This window comes from Notolepis coatsorum, assembly GCF_963971535.1.
Source record: "Notolepis coatsorum genome assembly, chromosome: 10".
In the NCBI taxonomy this organism is placed as follows: domain Eukaryota; kingdom Metazoa; phylum Chordata; class Actinopteri; order Aulopiformes; family Paralepididae; genus Notolepis; species Notolepis coatsorum.
The window spans coordinates 17,038,765-17,060,789 of NC_140174.1; the positions used below are offsets into that span (position 1 = coordinate 17,038,765).

Consider the following 22,025-nt stretch of genomic DNA (forward strand, 5'->3'; position numbering starts at 1 on the left):
GGGGCGTTTATAATTCCGTGGGCAGCGTTATACCAATCATCTAATGTGGGTCAAATGTTGATAATAGCAGTTAGTATCGAAGACGGTAACGTTACATGCTGAAACTCACCCCAGTCTCCGCGCGCCGTTGGGCGATCATCGTAGAGTAGAAATCTTATCATTATGGGATATATTTTTACCCGGTCCATCTCCAGCTTGTATAATGGTATATACGTCCAAATCATGTTGTTTATCGAGTTATTGCCAATCGATCACCATGTAGCGTGACGAGCCAGAGTCCCATGAACTATAGCGAGCGCCCGGAAGTACTACGGACGTCTAGCAGAACCTCTATGCCACATCCTGTTTGGCGATTGCGCCGATCGGCCACCAGATGGCGCTCCTGAACCGCCAGAGAGCTCAGTGGGTCCTGCTGGTGGATCTCAGGCCAGCGGAGGGGACATATGAATCCGATCGCAGATTTTTGAAATATTGATATAAGGACGACGTAACGCGTCCTCCGGCAACTTTAGCATGGCCAGCAAAGACGTCTAAAGACGGTTCCCGGCAGCCAAAGTGTTAAATGATAAATTCATTAATCGATAATAGTTTTTTGGGGGGGGGGGAAGCAATACTTTTATTCCGCACATTTCTAAAAGCTCTGTAAAATAAAATAATACTCTACATAGAAATTATATCTATACAGCACCTTTGATATGTGTGTGGGCCTGTTTCTCTCTGCAGGTCAGTGACTGGTGGGAGGAGTACATCTACCTACGAGGAAGAAGCCCTATCATGGTCAACAGCAACTACTACGGCATGGTAGGAGCGTCACTCTGCAGCCTACTGGGGTGTAGCCTACAGCAGACCTATACTGGTCAACAGTAACTACTACGGCATGGTAGGAGCATCACTCTGATGTCATCTATAAAATGGCTTCAAAGACGGCTCTACACAAACTGGACACTCTTCACCATTCTGCCATCCGCTTTGCCACCAATGGACCCTTTAATACACCTCACTTACAAGAAAATCCTGGGCAAGACCCCACCTTATCTCTCCTCCCTGCTCCACCTTTCTCATAGCACTTACGGCACAAGATCAAGCGAGCTCATCAAACTATACATCCCAAGCTCCAAGACCACCTTCGGCCGAAACTCGTTTCACTTTGCAGCAGCTTATGACTGGAACGCTTTTCAAGACACCCTTAAACTTACAGCTCTTACCTCACTGACTGCCTTCAAGAATATACTCAACATGCTCTTAGTAGATCCCTCCTGCTCTTGCTGATACCACAGTTTCACACTTGCATACACCCTTTCACACACAACATACAAGCACTCATTCATCTTTTTTTTTTTTTTTATATATATATATATTTTTTTTTTATTATTTTTTAAACATACACATAAACATAACAACATAAAATTAGATATACAAGCATTAATTAACAGTACACATCCAATTAAATCACCATTTAAATAAATGTATTATACAAGATATATACCTAATACTTGCTATCTAATACCCTACACACATATGCTCTCGCTCGCTCCCCCCCCCCGGACCCCCACTTGGATAATCCATCCATTATCATTCGCTCCTTACCAGGCACTACAATTCATATGCTAGCTTTTATTCTCTCCACCACTTCTAACCACATTGCAATTTTGGATTCACTGACACCTAAAATCCTTGCTGTAGATATTTCTAGATAAATCACATCGAGATATGTAAGAATCCAAACCTTCCTACAAATTTTTTCCGGTTGAAACCATCGTGATGCTATCAGCTTTTTAGCCGCTGTGATACCAGATAAAACTAATCTCTTTAGCTGTATAGGGACTGCAAACTAAAAAACATCATTCAACAGCAATACAGAGGGGTGTACAGGTATATTCATAGTTAAGAAATTTGATAATTGCTGGGACACTTCTTTCCAGAATATCTTAACTGGTGGGCAATCCCAGTACATGTGCATAAATGTACCCTCCTCCCCTTTTGTACATAAGGAGCATCTGGAGTCTTGTTTAAGTCCCATTCTGTTCAATCTTATAGGAGTCAGGTATGTCCTATGAATATAGTTAAGATTGATTTGTTGATGGTCCGGGTTACGTGACGCAAGGTCCAGGTCTGGTATATCCCTCCTCCAGACTGAGTCTAGGGGGAGGATTTCATACGAGGACGTTAGTAATTGATGATACAAATCTGATACAAAACCTCTCGATGTCTCTCTTTCATAGAAGAATTTGTGGTATCTGTGGTGTTCAATTGGTATCCTTAATGGGACTCCATGAGCCTTCAAACATACCAATAACTGTGCATAAAAATTCATCTTCATACTCGCACCTAGACACACGTGCGCGCACGCACACACACACACACACACACACCCACACACACACACACACACACACACACACACACACACACACACACAGCAATGGGGGGTTGTATCAATGGGGTCTGTGTCTCTAATTCTCATTTAGGCTCATCAGTCTAGTCTCGAGTTCACGAGATCCTCCCTCACTCAACTAAGCCGTTCTGATTTGACTGTTTTGCTGACGTGAGTAAGGCACTGGTTGTAGTCACCGCCCACAATCAACAATTCGCTCAACAACAGAGCGAGTGGAATTACTTCCTCAAACGGGTTGACGTGCGCGGGTGCCGACAGAGACAGCAGAGAACGAGCGAGCGAGAGAGAGAGAGAGAGAGAGAGATAGAGAGAGAGAGAGAGAGATAGAGAGAGAGGGACACAAGCATTTACACACAACCTCCCGAGTGTGTGTAAATGTGCTGGAGCTTCTCCCCTCGCATATCACTGTCAAAATATCGTTGCGCACGCTCCCACGCGCGCGCCCGTATTCCGACCCGTCCAATAATATTCACAGGGGTATATATTGTCACTCCTCCTGCCCCTCCTCACTCCTCCTGCTCCTCCTCACTCCTCAGGACTTCCTGTACGTGACGCCCACCCCCATCCAGGCGGCCCGGGCAGGGAACACCATCCACGCCTTCCTGCTCTACCGCCGCAAGCTCAACAGAGAGGAGATCAAGCCTGTGAGTTCAGCCTCATCCACCTCCCCCCCCCCCCCCCACCTAATCCACCCCCCATACACCTCATCCACCCCCCCCCCCCCCCCCCCCCGCTTGTATCCTTTCAGCAAGCAACCCTCCCTTCCGCGTTGCTCTGATTGGCAGAGCGTGCGCATGCGCATGAGCCGCGATAAGCCCCTCAGCCAGGCAGGAATACTAAGCTCCAGTTAACCTAATTTATACAAATGGAAGTATTGATTTCGCCATAACGAATCATTAAAAAAATATACCGTTAACTGGAATATGTTGTTTCTTTACACATATGTTGGATTATGTAATTGGTTTGTCATGACAAACCACTAAAAAATCCCGAATTAACCGGTGGTTATCCTATTATATTAACATAGCTACAACAACACACAGTAACATTAATATAATTACATGCATCATTGTTTACAATGAACGGTGGGGCTAATCGAAAGGACTGGACGCGTGTATCACTTCCGCAACGGATTTGATTTCCGGGGTTGGCCTGATTGGCCGCGACGGCCACGTGACACGCCGCGGCGGCAACGCCAGAGGCTGCTGTGTTTCACTGCCGCTTTCCCACTTCAACGCCGCAGCAGCATTGTCGCGCCTAGCACAGTCTCTAACAGTAACAGTAAGAAGCATTAATGTTGCTGAATTAAAGAATGAATAAGTTAAACGTGTCAATTCAGCAGTCAAAGTGTACTGTATACGCCTAACTTCATTAGACGGCCGACGTACGGCTCTCTTGTCCATTAATGGATATATAATGGATATTTTATTTATCTGCCATCGTGGTGTAATGGTTAGTCCTCATACCTCTCACGCGGACGACCCGCGTTTGAATCCATCCTTTTAAATTTTTTTTTTTTGCGATGTAAATGCTTCAATCTGGTGCACTTTGAGAGCTATATAAAGAATGACATCCTCAATGCATGTAGATTTATAATATTTTAACTTAAAACTACATGCATTGAGGATGTCATTCTTTATATACACCTCATCCACCCCCATACACCTCATCCACCCCCATACACCTCATCCACCCCCCATACACCTCATCCACCCCCGATTGTTCCACATTAACCCTGCGAGGCCAGCGGCCTCAATGCCTCTGGACCACAGACACAGAAGCATCCATTCTTCCTGGTTGCCTCTTTGCTGCAGAGGAGCTTGAGCTACTGTACGTCACCTAAAGTGCTTCAGGGTATCTGCAGGGTATTACAATGTCTTAAAGGCCCACTTGCAGGTTAAACCCTACTCTTCAATTATGGGTAGTTTACATCATTGGTATCTATTTTCATTATTTATTTTTTTCCATTTGACGCCGGAAATTCCACTCAGAAAGGGTTAAAAATGTCCACGCACGAATAACATGTATGGAGCCAATCAAAAAGCTTATCAGACGCTATCAGTGCCGTGACGTCACTGCAGGTAACTTTCCCCTACTTCTGATCCACTACAATGGAGTTTGACGAGTGCAGAAAGCCATTTCCTTGATCCAAATGGACGCCTTACAAGACGCAAATGGGTTTAATCGTCGGAGAGACTTTGATGGACCAGCTACAACTGCATTTTTGGTTGAAACAAGGTAGTTATAAGGTTTTTAATGTCGTAAAAAAAGAACTACATGTACCACTAGGCAGCCTGTTGTTCAGTACAGCAGCGCTATTGGTCTGTTAGGCTGTCGCCTTATCCCGCTGGCTATATGGCTCTGGTTACCCCGCTAACGTTAGCATTATGTCTACTGTCATGAACCATTTTAAATCGGGGCATGTAAAAGAGTTTGGGGAACGAGTAAAATGTGCAGGTCCTCTTCTCAGACCTGTGGGGCAAAGCACTGCACACGCATCATGCCGGCTAGCAAGCTACACGTCACGGCATGTTGATACGATAGTAGCCCCTCGGATAGCACTCGGTGCATCACAGTCACGAAAGGGGCTACCACGATAGCTAACTAACGTTAACGTTACAAGCTCAAACACCTTATAACTACTGTCGTGTCCATAAGTTCCCTGGCAGAATACTTTGTTTGTGAGGACAAAGGTATACAAAGAGGAGAGAACCATTTTAAATCGGGGCATGTTAGGAGTTTCGAGAATGCTGGCTAGCAAGCTAGCTAACTTAGCTACTAACGTTATATACACAATATGTACAACGACACAATGATTTACATGAGTATTTACAAATATGGTAACGTGGTTGTGGCTTTTACAAATAGTGGTTAGCTTTAGAGATAAATGGCTATGATTACGGAGCACTAGTGTTAGGTGAAACAGATACTAGCTCCTCGGCTAGCCTAGTAGTAACAAGAAGGCTCTGCTTCCTGCCACTACCTGCCTGTGATTCTCAGGCCCCCTGCTGCCCTGTACCTTGTGTGACGTCATCATTAAAATGCATGGTGGTTGTGGTTGGGCGGACAAAATGTTTGATAAAAACGCTAAAACTGGGTCAATTTCGATAAAAAATATTTCCCTCTTCATGAAAGTCACCGTTGGCCTAGTCACATTGTTTATTGAACAAAAATACAACATGCAAGTGGGTCTTTAACCCTTTCACTACCACACTACAGACGGTTAACCGTCTGTAGTGTGATAGTAAACGGTTAACCTTCTGTAGTGTGGTAGTGAAAGGGTTAACCCGTTGTCGTGTGTCATTGAAAGGGTTAACCTTCCGTATTGTCGCAGTGAAAGGGTTAAACCATTTGGTAGTGTGGCAGTGAAAGGGAGTATTACATTCATAATTCTCAATTTGAGGCCTTAAAAAGTATTCAAAAGTCTTACATTTCATTTGTACAGGTATTACATTTGGGGGGGGGGGGGGTGGCCCAGCTGTGCGGCTGGCGAGAGCTTGTATGGAACGTGGAATAATTTAAATTGGTGCGCCGCCAGTTCAGTGTGTTTTCTTTTTTTGCTCGTATGGTTGTGAAATTGGTATTACATTTAGTTCTAAGTGGTATTAAAAAGGTCTTAAATTGAACCTGCAGATACCCTGTTCTTGGAGGTGCTTGGAGGACCATCCTCCATGTAGACTCACTTGGACCAACCTGGAGGCTGTTCTTCAGCTGTGACCTCATTAATATCTCTGGACCTGAATTTGATATGTACAGTATATACAAAAACAATTGGAGAAAGAGATAATACAATTTTAAACGGAATAAAACGTGATGGAGCTGCAGTCAGTCCTCCAAACACCCCTTCCCCTCTCCATCACCTGGAGTCGGTCCTTCCCCTCTCCATCACCTGGAGTCGGTCCTTCCCCTCTCCATCACCTGGAGTCGGTCCTTCCCCTCTCCATCACCTGGAGTCGGTCCTCCAAACACCCCCTTCCCCTCTCCATCGCCTGGCCGTCACTATCTGATCTTCTCGCCCAGCCGTGTTTGATTATCCAGGCTAATTCCACTATTGCCATGTTAATTTTAGTTAATTCTAAAGTCAGACATGGAAGGGCAGCCACATCCCAGGAGCCTGTAGGGAGCGAGAGGATCGGACAGTGATGTATCACCTTGGACCAGCTTGCACTGCTCAGTTTAAATCAGTGGTTTGATATATCGGCTCATTTCACTGTGGATTCTAAGCATGGTGTGTTCACGGCGAATAACTTGTGTACAATGTTCAAAGTACAAGACCCTCTGTGTTTGTTTTAAATGTGGATGTTATGTGGTGTGTGTGTGTGTGTGTGTGTGTGTGTGTGTGTATTGAATGTGATTGTGTGAGCAGTGTCGGTTCATCCACGAGTTCTTGTTCTTGTGTGTGTGTTCATCCATGAGTGTGTGTGTGTGTGTGTGTGTTCATCCATGAGTGTGTGTGTGTGTGTGTGTGTGTGTGTGTGTGTGTGTGTGTGTGTGTGTGTGTGTGTGTGTGTGTGTGTGTGTGTGTGTGTGTGTGTGTGTGTGTGTGTGTGTGTGTGTGTGTGTGTGTGTGTGTGTGTGTGTGTGTGTGTGTGTGTGTGTGTGTGTGTGTGTGTGTGTGTGTGTGTGTGTGTGTGCGTGCGTGTGCGACTGCGTGCGTGTGTAGAAGCCATACTGTATGTCGTTACTGAATGCTTGTTTGGAGTTTTGGTTTGTTTTTCAGTCTCATGTGTTTGAAGCCCATTACCCTCATGTTCTCATGTCACTCATCTCTCCTCCTCTACACTCCTCTCCTCCTCTACACTCCTCTACACTCCTCTCCTCCTCTACACTCCTCTCCTCCTCCTCTCCTCTACACTCCTCTCCTCCTCTACACTCCTCTCCTCCTCTACACTCCTCTCCTCCTCTACACTCCTCTCCTCCTGTCCTCTCCTCCTCCTCTCCTCGTCCTCCTCCTGCCCTGTCCTCTCCTGTCCTCTCTTCATCTCCTCATTCTCTCCTCCTCTCCTCTCCTCTCCTCCTCTCCTGTCCTCTCCTCCTCCTCTCCTGTCCTCCTCTCCTCCCCTCCCCTCCTCTCCTCTCCTCTCTTCCTTTCCTCTCCTCCTCCTCTCCTCCTCTCCTCTCCTCTCCTCTCCTCTCCTCTCCTCTCCTCTCCTCTCCTCCTCCTCTCCTCTACACTCCTCCTCCTCTACACTCCTCTCCTCCTCTACACTCCTCTCCTCCTGTCCTCTCCTCCTCCTCACCTCCTCTCCTCTCCTCGTCCTCCTCCTCTCCTCCTCTCCTCGTCCTCCTCCTCTCCTCGTCCTCCTCCTCCTCATCTCCTCCTCTCCTGTCCTCCTCCTGCCCTGTCCTCTCCTGTCCTCTCTTCATCTCCTCATTCTCTCCTCCTCTCCTCTCCTCTCCTCCTCCTGTCCTCTCCTCCTCCTCTCCTGTCCTCCTCTCCTCCTCCTCCTCTCCTCCTCTCCTCTCCTCCCCTCCTCTCCTCCTCCTCCTCTCCTCTCTTCTCCTCTCTTCCTTTCTCTCCTCCTCTCCTCTCCTCTCCTCTCCTCCTCTCCTCTCCTCTCCTCTCCTCTCCTCTCCTCTCCTCTCCTCTCCTCTCCTCTCCTCTCCTCTCCTCTCCTCTCCTCTCCTCTCCTCTCCTCTCCTCTCCTCTATCCTCTCCTCCTCTCCTCTCCTCTCCTCTCCTCTCCTCTCCTCTCCTCTCCTCTCCTCCCCTCCTCTCCTCTCCTCTCCTCTCCTCCTCTCCTCTCCTCTCCCTCTCCTCTCCTCTCCTCCCCTCCTCTCCTGTCCTCTCCTCTCCTGTCCTCTCCTCTCTCCTCCTCCTCTCCTCCTCCTCTCCTCTCCTCCTCCTCTCCTCCTCCTGTCCTCTACCAGAGTCGTGTGCAGGTACAGTCATTCCTCTGTGTGCTGCTCAGTGTGAGAGGATGTTCAACACCACACGCATTCCTGGGGAGGAGACTGGTAATCAGACTGACACACACGCACACACACACACACACACACACACACACACACACACACACACACACACCACACACACACACACACACACACCTAGACCAACAAGGTCATGCTATAGATCAACCAGGTCATGCTAGATCAACCAGGTCATGCTATAGATCAACCAGGTCATGCTATATAGATCAACCATGTGTCTGTCCACTATGTTTGCTACTTTTGTTATTTCCCCCCCTATGTAAAGCGACCTTGGGTCTTCTGAAAGGCGCTATATAAAATGAAGTTATTATTATTATTATTAACCAGGTCATGCTGTAGATCAACCAGGGCATGCTGTAGATCAACCAGGTCATGCTCGCTAGTCAGTAAAGGGACTAAATATTGCACTAATGTGTAGCAATCTTTTTAATTTATTAATTATTCATTTAAATGATTTAGTCAGTTATGTTTTCTTGTCATTGTTGGTAATTTTTTATTAAAAAAAGAATTTGGCATAAAAATGTTTTAATTGGTATTGAATATCAGCACTTAATATATACTAGCAGCTGCAATCCAACATGATCAGTATCATCCTTTAAAACCCATATTGGTCTACAGACCAGTTGGTCTACTCAACGTCGCTCCTGTAAATCCCACATACTGTTCAAGGTGAACTGGGCTACTGTCAGGGAATGATCACAACGATGACATAACATTGGGCTCCAGACACTCAGGATAGTGTGTATTCATTAGTAGGGCTGCTTGATTATGGCAAAAATCGGAATCACGATTGATTTGATTAATATTGAAAGGAAGGAAGGGTGCGCTGCATTTACAACACAAGCCAAAACGAGAGCAACACAGCACGCAGACAATCGTTTTATTTTGATTATCGTAATTTAAATATGAAACTCGATTAATCACCCATCCCTATCTATGTACCAGTATTACAAGTTCCCCAACTACACATTTGAAACATTAACCCATTCAGTGCCAACCGCGAGTATAGTCGGGTTAACTCGCCATGCGTTGCGTGCCAATCACGAGTATAGTCGGGTTTTAATCGTTATTTCTTTTATTAGCTATATCCATAAATTTTTCATCCATCCAGCCTGACGTTATCATTGGGAATGGGTCTGAGCTCGCAAAGGGCAAATACCGCCGCCTATCGTCTGCCGAATGGTATTGCACATCATTGGATTGGATTGGCTGGGACTGCATCAGAAAAAAAACTCCGGTCCGGGGTTTCCCTTCTCGGGCAAGCAGTATCGTGTTACCACATTCACTGGGGAGGCTGGGAGCAGCGTCGATTATGTGTTTTGGACTATAAGGTTGGATCAATAAACGCAATCAATATTTGGAATGGCGATCAGGAATTGGATTAATCTTTTTGCAGAACATCTGATGTGAGGTAAGGACTCTATTTTACCAGTCTTGGGTTAATCAGATGTTCCTTTCTCCACCATCGGAGCGTGTGTGTGTGTGTGCGTGCCGTTAGCGCTGACCAAGGCACGGATAATCGATTTTTCAGCCCGCTTCTCTAGCATGCATAATGACACATATACTATCGATAATCTAGCGTTTATTTGATAACTATTCATAAATCAGCCGAAAAATGACAACGTGTTTTGTGTATTCCACTAAAGGGCTATTATCGCGGATTTCTCTGGAATTACTAGAAATCTCCAAAACTATACTCGTATTCAAAACGGTATAAAACGGAAATGTACAGATGAAAAAACAATCCGTTTTGTACATGTTGACTGCAAGCAAGTCATTGATAAGCGACGGGTGTATTAGACCCATAGCCATAATTTAAGATATAGTTTACGCGTTCGCAAATATCCCCGTCCTCCCATTAACTTCAGTGCTGGCACGCTAGACGTAATTTGGTCATATGGGTGTGGCTCTGAATGAGTTAAAAGAAAATAATATAAATATGACAAATCTTCAAGTACTGTAACATGACATCAAACACTGCTTTTCATTCCTATTGTGTCGCGTAGAACGTCATTCCTCAGTGCTGTGTGTCAGAGGAGAAGGAGCTACTGGCTTAAAGCCGGTCAGATTGGTGGATTGCTGTGTCAATCTCCGCGTGGGGGACACTGATGAACGTAGGGCTGTACCGAATAGTTCGAAGTTTCGAAGCTTTTTAAAAAAATGTATCCACTTTTTCTCCTCTTTTTCTATTTTTCTCCCATCCCAATTCCACTGTGCCAATTCTCCCCTCCCCTGTCTTGAACGTTGCTCGCATATTCCCCCCACTGGTCGGTTGTAGGGAGGATAGAAGCCTTGCATCACGTGTCCCCTCCGATACACAAGGAGGCAGCCTGTCACATCTTTTCACCTGCCAGCGCGGACTCTCATTGACGAGGTGTAACGTGTGGGAGGCTCACACTACCCCCGCCATTTCCTGTCTCTGCTGTGCAGGCGCCCTGACCGACCTGTAGGAGTCACTGTCCACAACGTCCAGATTACCACCCATCGACTTCCACCCGCTAACTCTGCCAATTGAGTTAGTATGACGGCCGGCCCAAGCCGGAGGCAATGCCGACAGCCGGATTCGAACCCGATGTCTCTTGCGTTGGTGACGAGCGCAATGTCCGCTGCGCCACCCAGCCGTCCCTGAAGCTTCGAAGCTTCATTCATAATGTTGACATTGAATTCTAAATCAACATTTGAATTTTTAATTTTTAATACATTATTTATTTATTTAAAAATATATATATATATATATTTATTTGTATGTGTCTATTCATTCTGTTTAAACCAATGGGGTTTTTCTTCACAGTTGCAGATACAAATTAGGCTACACTAATATTATGTTTTTTATTATGTTTTTTTCCCCCACTAATTTGATGTAGCCCATCTGCATCCGCTTGGCACTCGGCGCTCCATCAAGACGTCACCATCACTTTCGTACCAACCGTGCTCTTATTGGATTATTTATGTTGACGAAACTGATGAGTTGTATTCATTAAAGAAAGTTGATTTAATTTTTTTTAAAGACTAATTTAATCAGATTAATTACTTTATTGAAATTGAGGATTTAGTTTGAGGAAATAATTTTTTCTTTGGATTATGTCATAAAATATGACGACAGACATCCGAAGCTTCGTTCGAATACTTCAATAGAAGCTTTGAATGTTAAAAAATTACATTCAGTACAGCCCTAATACCAACACACTGCTGCTAAGTCTAGTCATGGTACTGTACCAACACACTGCTGCTTCATAGAGAAGATGGACAGGCTGCCCAGACCCTTTCGTGCACAAGCGTAGGATAGAAAGGTGTGTGTGTGTGTGTGTGTGTGTGTGTGTGTGTGTGTGTGTGTGTGTGTGTGTGTGTGTGTGTGTGTGTGTGTGTGTGTGTGTGTGTGTGTGTGTGTGTGTGTGTGTGTGTGTGTGTGTGTGTGTGTGTGTGTGTGTGTGTGTGTGTGTGTGTGTGTGTGTGTGTGTGTGTGTGTGTGCGCGCGCGCGCGCGCGCGCGCGTGCGTGCGTGCGTGCGTGCGTGCGTGCGTGCGTGTGTGTGGCGCGTGCGTGCGTGTGTCTCACCGGTGTCTCAGGAAGAAAGGTGTCTGTAATTCAATCATAACATGTCAACGACACAAACCTGTCTTGTCATCTTCCATCCATCCATCCATCCGTCTGTCAGTCTGTCTCACCCCGTCTTCTCGTCCCGTCTTCTCGTCCCGTCTCTTGTCTGTCCTCCAGAGGTCTGCTAACTTACTGTGTTTATCTGTCCACTCAGATCGAGTCTCACCTCTTCACTCTCTTCATTCTTCTTCCTTTTCTGTTTAATCCACCTGCTCCCTTGTTTCTCTTCCATCTCTGTTTTTGTTGTTTCCTCTCCTCTTCTCTCTCTCCTCTCTTCTCCTCTCCTGTTCCTCTCCTCTTTCCTCTTCTTTCCTATCCTCTCTCTCCTCTCCTCCTGTTCCTCTCCTCTTTCCTCTCCTCTCTCATCTCCTCTCCTCTCCTGTTCCTCTCTCCTCTCCTCTCCTGTTCCTCTCCTCTTTCCTCTCCTCTTCTTTCCTCTCGTCTCTCTCTCCTCTCCCCCTCTCCTCTCCTGTTCCTCTCCTCTCCTGCTCCTCTCCTCTTTCCTCTCCTCTCTCTCCTCTCCTCTCCTCTCCCGTTCCTCTCCTCTCTCTCCTGTTCCTCTCCTCTTTCCTCTCCTCTCCTGCTCTCTCCTCTACTCCTCTCCTTTCTTCCTTTCCTCTCCTCCTCTCCTCCCCTCTCCTTCATCCATTCCACCCTTCTCCTCTCACCCTTCTCCCCCCTTTCCTCCCTGTTTTCTTTGTTTATTTTCCTGGTCCCTCTGTCTCTATTGCCTAGTGGTTGTTGAGGTCCTCGGTTCCTTGCTGTTCCTATCAGTTTGAGCGGATGTTTGACTCTTGTCGAATCCCTGGAACGCTGACAGGTAGTATTAACATTTAACACTTCCTCCTGACTGCCGGAGCCCAATCCAATTATCAATAATAATAAATAATGTTACCTCCACTGCACCCAGTAAACCAGGATAGGTCCAGTTTTTAGGTCCATGTAGCACAACAGCTAGCCACAACGTGGGCACGTCAGTCCATATCAATAGTCCATGAACATTAGAAGTAGGCGACATGTTGGGGCGGCCGGGTAGCTGTGGTGCTTCCGGGTTGGCCGACCGTCCATACTAACACAATTGGCAGTGTTAGCGGGTGGGAAACCCGGCGAGGGTGGGTCCTGGTCGTTGTAAACAGCGACTCCTACAGTTCGGTCGGGGCGCCTGCACAGTAAGGGAAGGATCTAGGAGAGGTAGTGTGACCTTCCACACGTTACACTCTCCCAGTGAGAGTCCGCGCTGCCAGGTGAAAAGAAGCGGTGGGCTGGCTACACATGTGTCGGAGGAAGCATGTGATAGTCTCCGCCCTCCCAGACCGACGGTAGGGGGTAGAGTGCGCAACGACCAGGAAGGGGATTTGGAATTGGCATAACGACTAACATTGGGATGGGAGAAAAAAACAGAAAAAGAAGGGGGAAAAAAGATAATAAAAAAAATAAGTAGGCGACATGTTGTTGACACAATTTGAAAACGTACAAACATGAACCATTGCTAACAGCTGTATTCCAACACAAACATGAACCATTGTTTTTATCTTTTAGATGATGCTAACATAGCTGTATTCCAACACAAACATGAACCACTGTTTGTTAAGCATTACATCACGCGCAGGAGTGGGTTGTGAAAATTAGACCATGCCTAGGCATGGTCTAATTGTCACAACCCACGACTACAAGTGGTGTAATGCTTTTATACAACTGGCACATTCATCCAACCTTATTGCTATACAATAAACACACATTAATTGAAGATTTATTGAAAAAACCATCCGCCAGAAAAAGTAGTTCCCACAAAAAAAAAGATAAGTTGCCTCCATGTGGAAGCAGCTCATAAGTGCATCCAACTGTTCTCAGTGTTCTTTTTCCCACAATGACTCATGACCCATCAATTACATCATCCAACATTGTTTAAGCAACTAAGACATTCGCCGTGACAGAATCGTTTTCCATTTAGTCGTTATGACGCTATCAACATATCCATTCGTAAAGATTATTGTCCGCCATCTTGCTTTAATTTCTAAACCCACAAACGGCGGAGTGATTGTAATTCGGTTGTGGGCGGGTTCTGGGACCACGAGCGTGGGTTATAAGAAATACACACGTGTAAGTTGACTGTTTCAGCCAATCAGAATCGAGAAATTTGCATGCCGTTGTATAATATCTTTTAGATGATGCTAACATAGCTGTATTCCAACACAAACATGAACCATTGTTTGTATCTTTTAGATGATGCTAACATAGCTGTATTCATGATTCAAGATTCAATCGTTTTATTTCAAACCACAGTGTTAGTTTGGCTACATTTTCCATTGTCCGGCAAAACAACATTTGAAAAGAATAAATGAAACAACAACAGCCAGAAACTGTACACTGTTTGAAAAGGAGATGGAAGAAGCAAGGCTTATCCGTTTCCATCCCCCATCAACTAACTAATTGCAAGATTACATATACTTCAGCAAGTACAATACGACACGATTTACAATACACAACATATGATACAATACAATTTGCAAATACTTCAACCACACACAACACAATCACACACACACACTAGACTCCTCTCAGTGCTCTAGTCCTCTAGTCCCCAGCTCTCCTGACGTCCTCTCTCTCAGTGCTCTAGTCCTCTAGTCCCCAGCTCTCCTCTAGTCCTCTAGTAGTCCCCAGGTCTCCTGACAGTGGTGTAGTAATGAACCCTCCATGTCCCACTTCTAGCAGACATACCCTCTGGCTGTCCAGCCTCGCTGTTCAGTGTCTGCTGCCAAATCTGCACATCTAAGCGTTTTCCTTTCATAAGCCTCCTCCACTGAATCCTCCCAGGGCACTGTTCTATAAAATAAAAATATCCGCTGACTAACAGACCATAATACTATTAGTTAGTGGTGCTAATTATTTCCAGAGGAACAACGAGTTTTCCTCCCAGATCCACCTGCATCTCCCAATCAGTAGCTCCCTTTAGGTGGCCTGACTCGCGCCTGCCTAAAAACATACCTCCTCTACATTTCTCTCCCTCACGGACAAACTGCACCGTCCATCCCATTACACCCTGAATTCACCTGTACTCTTCTACTTTCAATTTGTTCCTGAACAACTTGAGTCATGCTTCAGGAAGGGAACTCTTTTGTGTATCAGATTTTATTTGCCAAGCTTGGAAGAGAGAAGGCAGAATACTTTGTTTAAGACCAAGCTGTAATCTGAATACTCGTGTAATCTGTATTTAGGTAATGAAATGTAATGTAATGGAATAATGGAACACTGTGTTATCTTATCTGTGTGCATGACACACATCTCTCCCTCTCTCTGTCTCTGTCTCTCTCTCTCTGTCTCTCTCTCGCTCTCTCTGTCTCTCTCTCCCTCTCTCTGTCTCTCTGTCTCTCTCCCTCTCTCTGTCTCTGTCTCTCTCTCTCTCTCTCTGTCTCTCTCTCCCTCTCTCTGTCTCTCTGTCTCTCTCTTGCTCTCTCTCTCTCTCTCTCTCTCTCTCTCTCTCTCTCTCTCTCTCTCTCTCTCTCTCTCTCTCTCTCTCTCTGTCTATCTCTTTCTCTCTGTCTCTCTCTGTATCTCTCTCTCTCTCTCTCAGACACGGTACAGCACTGGCAGGACAGTGACTACGTGGTGGTCTACCACAGGGGGCGCTACTTCCGTCTGTGGGTGTACCAGGCGGGCAGGCTGCTGTCGCCCCGGGAGATCGAGTCCCAGATCCAGAAGATCCTGGACGACCCCTCGACCCCGTCGTCCGGAGAGGAGAAGCTGGGGGCCCTGACCGCAGGAGACAGGTCAGCTTGCAGCGCCCCCCACTGGCTAAACCAAGGCTTTGCACTGTACTGTATCTTCTATTCCAGGGCTATTCAACTAAATTGTTCAGGGGGCCACATTGTCAGAAACCCAAGGGGCCAGGGGCCGGACTGCCACGGCGCCTCCCCGTGCTATGAATATATGTACACTTGACACAACACGCAACCACATTTTCACAACTTTTATTTAACTACATTGCAAAAGTAGTATACTTTTCAAAAAAAGTGCTTCATTTATGTGCCACATCTGCAACATCTCCTGCAAAAAGTGCTTAATTTATGACTGTGCAACAACTGCAACATCTCCTCTTCAACATTTCAATATAAAAATAAAATAAAAAACAAACAAGTGCACGATGTGCATCTGAACATTCTAACATCAACACTTGAACAAAAAAACACATTTATAGTGCAGCTGAGCTTATGAAAAAGTGCTTCATGTCTGTGCAACAACAGCAAATCACAGCATCTTATTAGCACTTATTGTCCACTCTTAACTCTCAAACATCAGGGGGGTGGGGGGCAGACAGGCCTAGCCTACATACACACATCTAATGAGAGAGATTGCACTTCTTTGACTGGGCAATGGCAGAGAAAGAGGGTTCATAGGAAGTGAGGGCTACCCGCAAACAGTGATGCAAATGCTCATTTGTCAAGGAGGCACGTTGCTTGTTTTAATGGCATTCATGTGAGAGAAACTGGATTCACAGGTGTATGTTGAGCCAAACATTGTTAGCACAGATATTGCCAGCGTTTATATTTTGGGGAATGTCTTTGATTGATTGATTGAAAACTTTATTAACAGATTGCAGAATGGGTACAATACAGTACAGCTCAATACACACAATTGTTAAGGGGATGCAGACCAGAGAAAGACTTTCGTCTTGTTTCCACCAGGGTCCCCCATTTTCAATTCATCAGGACATATATGACATACATGACATACAGATAGTCAGTACTGCTACATCTATACATTTATGACATACCAGATTTGCAAATACAGTACTGTTTGTGATACAGAAGGAGTCAAGAAAGGGGAGTATATACATTTGACGTAGAAACTGTACATTGTAGGAGGTTGGGTGGGGGGGGTTGGGTACACTGGGATATTGACAACCATACTGGGTAATTTACATTGGGGGGGGGGGGGGGCACACTGTATAAACAAGCAAAACTGTACATTGAGGGGGGGGAGACTCTGTACAAACAAACAAAATTGTACATTGGACTATTGACAAAACCATACTAGGTAAATGACTGTACATTGGAGGGGGTTGGGTTAGGATATTTACAGGGGCCAGTGTTGAATTGCAGTCTCCCGTAGGTGTCTCTTGAGAGAGGTTTTGAAAGTGGGTAGTGATCCACATTCCTTTACAGCTTTGGGTAGGGCGTTCCACATTGATGTGGCATAATTGCGAAACGTGTTTAGTCCCTTATTTGAGCCGAATCTGGGTTTAACATGATTTGTGGAGCTCCCTCTGGTGTTGTGATCGTGGTATTCACTGACCTTTGGGAAGTATTTTGCCATGTACATGGGTACCTTGGTCGTGTAGTGTATCTTGTAGACCAGGCCCATTGCAAGTTGCTGTACTCTGTCATCTACTCTAAGCCATCCTAGGTTGTCAAAGTGGGCAGGGGTGAGGTGGGTTCTAGGAGTAAGGTCAAGCAGTAGTCTGACCAGTTTGTTTTGAGATGTTTGTAATTTTGTTTTTAGCGCCTTTGAGGTGCTTTGGTACCATGAGGTGCAAGCATAGTCGTAGTACCCCTGAATGAGTGCTCCTGCCAGAGTCTTCAGGGTATTCTTGTTTACCAGAGAGGAGATCCGGTACAAGAATCGAGTTCGTTGGTTGACTTTTTTTATTACATTGGATGCCATTTTGTCACAGGAGAGATTAGCCTCTAGGATGGAACCCAGGTAGGTAATTTCATCTTTCCTTGTGACAATATTGTCACCCACTGTAACTGAGAAGCCGTCGGTCTTGCTGAGTTTGTTATTTGAACCGAAGAGAATGGACTCTGTTTTGCCCATGTGTAATGATAGTTTGTTATCAGCGAGCCATATGCAGATTCTGCCTAGTTCTTGACATGAATACACTTTATCCAAAATGTTGTGGTGGATTCATTCTCAAGTGCCTGCTTCAGAGCAGATGATGCTTGCATGTCAATTATTTCAAGTTGCAGGAGACCTTCATCAATGTGAAGTGATGCAAGGAACTCTTGTCCTTTTGTGGAAATAGCAGCTACATTGGCAAATGGGTTGCTCACAAAATGCATCAATTCTCTGGACATGTCAAATTCATCAAATCGACTTGCAAAGTTTTCCCTCAATTTATCAATGAAATCTGTCATTAATTGAGTGACTTTTGGCTCAATTGTGCGTGTTAACGTTGACATGAAAAGAAAAAAGTAAAAAAAAAAAAAAAATATTAAAAGAAAATATTATTATTATTTTTTTTTTTTATCATGTAATCTTTGGCGGGCCGGTCAGAATCATCCCGCGGGCCGGATCTGGCCCGCGAGCCGCCAGTTGAATAGCCCTGTTCTATTCCATTCATTATAATTAATTCCGTTAACCTTCTCTAGTGTGGTAGTGAAAGGGTTAAATTATTAATATTTTTTTTACATGTATTATTTCTTGTATTTTCTACTGATGTTTAAAAAAAATGCTGTGAAGCACTCGCTGTGCATTCGTGCTGAGAAGGGCGCTATACAAATACAGTTTTACTTATTTACTTACTTGCTTACTTGCTTACTTACTTACTTACTTACTTACTTACTTACTTACTTACTTACTTACTTACTTACTTACTTACTTACTTACTTACTTACTTACTTACTTACTTACTTACTTACTTACTTACTTACTTACTTACTTACTTACTTACTTACTTACTTACTTACTGACGGGTCTCCTGTGATGTTCCCAGAGTGCCGTGGGCCAAGGCCAGGAAGGAGCACTTCAGCGCCGGGCTGAACAAGCGCTCGCTGGACACCATCGAGAAAGCCGCCTTCTTCGTGACGCTGGACGATGACGAGCAAGGCATGATGGGAGAAGACCCGGCGGCCAGTCTGGACCGTTACGCCAAGTCCCTGCTGCACGGGAAATGTTACGACAGGTCAGTCTGACATCATGAAATGTTACGACAGGTCAGTCTGACATCATGAAGTGTTACGACAGGTCAGTCTGACATCATGAAGTGTTACGACAGGTCAGTCTGACATCATGAAGTGTTACGACAGGTCACGACAGGTCAGTCTGACATCATGAAGTGTTACGACAGGTCAGATGTAAACCTTGGTGCCTCTCTCTCTTGGTGTCACACAGGTGGTTTGATAAGTCCTTCTCAGTGGTGATTTACAAGAACGGGAAGAACGGTCTGAACGCAGAGCACTCATGGGCTGATGCACCGGTAGTAGCTCACTTATGGGAGGTAAGAGAGAGAGTGAGAGAGAGAGAGAGAGACCCCGGGCTGCAGAGAGAGAGAGTGGTTCAGAGAGGGAGAGAGAGTGAGAGAGTGGTTCAGAGAGAGAGAGAGTGTGTGAGAGAGAGAGAGAGAGAGAGAGAGAGAGAGAAAGAGAGTGGTTCAGAGAGAGTGAGAGAGAGAGTGGTTAAGAGAGAGAGAGTGAGAGGGAGTGGTTAAGAGAGAGAGAGTGAGTGGTTAAGAGAGAGAGAGAGAGTGAGTGGTTAAGAGAGAGTGAGAGTGAGTGGTTAAGACAGAGTGAGTGGTTAAGACAGATGGTGAGAGAGTGAATGGTTAAGACAGAGAGTGAATGGTTAAGACAGAGAGTGAGTGGTTAAGACAGAGTGAATGGTTAAGACAGAGTGAATGGTTAAGACAGAGAGTGAATGGTTAAGACAGAGAGTGAGTGGTTAAGACAGAGTGAATGGTTAAGACAGAGTGAATTGTTAAGACAGAGTGAGAGAGTGAGTGGTTAAGACAGAGTGAATGGTTAAGACAGAGAGTGAGAGAGTGAATGGTTAAGACAGAGTGAGAGAGTGAATGGTTAAGACAGAGAGTGAGTGGTTAAGACAGAGTGAATGGTTAAGACAGAGTGAATTGTTAAGACAGAGTGAGAGAGTGAGTGGTTAAGACAGAGTGAGAGAGTGAATGGTTAAGACAGAGAGTGAGAGAGTGAATGGTTAAGACAGTGAATGGTTAAGACAGAGAGTGAGAGAGTGAATGGTTTTCACTATAAAATCATATTTCTAAATGACAGGAAGTTGATGAAAACTGGCCGGAATAGCTTTGAGCTAACGATCTTTGCCGATGCATTCCATTCTAAACGTAACGTTAGTTGTTCAAAACATTACCTGTCTATATAATTTGTTCCTCAACATTAGCTTCTAACTGTAGCAGGCTGCAGCTTGCTGGCTAACGTTAGCTTCTAACTGTAGCAGGCTGCAGCTTGCTGGCTAATGTTAGCTTCTAACTGTAGCAGGCTGCAGCTTGCTGGCTAACGTTAGCTTCTAACTGTAGCAGGCTGCAGTTAGTTTACAAAACATTACCTGTTTATATAACGTTGAGGAACAAATTATATAGACAGGTAATGTTTTGAACAACTGACGTTACGTTTAGAATGGAATGCATCGGCAAAGATCGTTAGCTCAAAGCTATTCCGGCCAGTTTATCAACTTCCTGTCATTTAGAAATATGATTTTATAGTGAAAATCATTACCAAAACGTCCGGAAAAACCTCACGGGAGCATTATAGACTGTCATACAAATGTACAAATGCTATAAGGTGGCAAGAAATGCACTATAAACAATACTTTGCGGCGTCGCTTCTTGCGCTAGCTTCTGTTAGCCAGCATTAGCCTTAATTAGCGTGAGCAAGTAAACTAACAGTAAACGTTTTTACATGAAATACAGCCCAAAAACCCTGCTGACAAACGTTTGCTTATTATATACATTCTATACTATAATAATACAAACGTTTCATTGCCTCTCTGTGACGACAAAGTTGTTTAAATAACGGGAGAAAAGTAGCTAAAAACAATGTATTTGGATGGGACAGGAAGTACCATTCGCAACCGGAAGTCAGCCGGAAGTGCCTACTTTCAGGTTGTGCAAGTGGAGAATACCGTGGTGAATATAAGTATGGTTTTTGAGCGGTCTAGGGTAATTCCCGAAATGTTGAGTTATAGCCATATACGTCAATTCCACTATAGACGTTGCTGTTTCTTGCCTGTACACGCTATTATTCCGATCTATATCATAGGTATTATGTTCCATCATGAATGCATGAAGGGGGGGGGGGGGTAGTTTCTGATAATTTGATTGTCAGTAACGGCATTCGTATTGAACACTAAAAACGCTTATCAGCCCGATCGGTATAAAAGCATTGCAGGATCAAGCAAAAATTTACGTCAAATCGTCCTTACCTGTGATCGGGAGTATTCCAAAAATAATATTCCAATTGTTTGATCGCCATCTGGTACATCCAATGTCCATTTGGTCCACAGCATAATCCACCACAACATATGGATCGGGGATATTTGACGCGCTTCAATGGAACCGGGAGAACCGTTCGCCTCGCCTGACAAGGAAAAATGAAACCCGAGACATTTGGCCGTTCCACAGGCCAAGATACAAGGTTGAAAAGGGTGCTCGATACCGCCATCTAGCTGGATGCGGCCGGTATTGCACTTTGGCATTCTCAGGATGATTCCCCATGTTAACCCAGAGTCCGTGTGCCTGTAATGAATAGAAATATCGAATAAAAGAAATAACGATCAAATAACATATATACGTGGTTGGCGTTCAACGGTTGCCGGACAAACACGTATATAATCGTTGTTGGCAGCCATTGAGTTAAGACAGAGAGTGAGTGCTTAAGGTAAAGTGAGAGAGTGAGTGGTTAAGACAGAGAGAGTGGTTAAGTGTGTGTGTTAAGTGTGTGTGTATGTGGTTAGTGTGTGACGTGTATGTGGACTGTACACACTACACTACTACTGAACTAGAGAGGACTGTTGTCAGCATTACTGAGCAGTTCCTCTTGCTGTGTCTTCTTTGCAGTACGTTTTGTTGTGTCAGCGTTACTGAGCGCTTCCTCCTTGCGGTGTCTTCTCTGCAGTACGTCTTGGCCACAGACAGCTTCCGGCTGGGTTACAATGAAGAGGGCCACTGTAAAGGAGAGGTGGACTCCTCTCTGCCCTCTCCCCAGAGACTGAGCTGGGACATTTCCCCCGAGGTCAGTCAGCATGGAATCCTCCTATATACCTACTCACACACCTGCATATAACACATATAACGCTGTACAATAATGCTGTATATTTCGTATATATATATATATTTATTCTTACTGCATATGTAT

At 45.0% G+C, this 22,025-nt stretch overlaps 1 protein-coding gene across 1 annotated transcript in view; it reads left to right on the forward strand.

Moving 5' to 3' along the window:
• Window positions 1-22,025, forward strand: part of LOC311236159 (carnitine O-palmitoyltransferase 1, liver isoform-like) — a 68,503-nt gene that overhangs the window by 34,946 nt on the left and 11,532 nt on the right. The window contains 8 exon segments of the mRNA XM_084323784.1: window positions 724-801; window positions 2,932-3,039; window positions 8,267-8,273; window positions 8,276-8,353; window positions 15,497-15,692; window positions 18,638-18,826; window positions 19,036-19,141; window positions 21,786-21,902. Coding sequence (XP_084179910.1) covers window positions 724-801; window positions 2,932-3,039; window positions 8,267-8,273; window positions 8,276-8,353; window positions 15,497-15,692; window positions 18,638-18,826; window positions 19,036-19,141; window positions 21,786-21,902 — 879 coding nt within the window.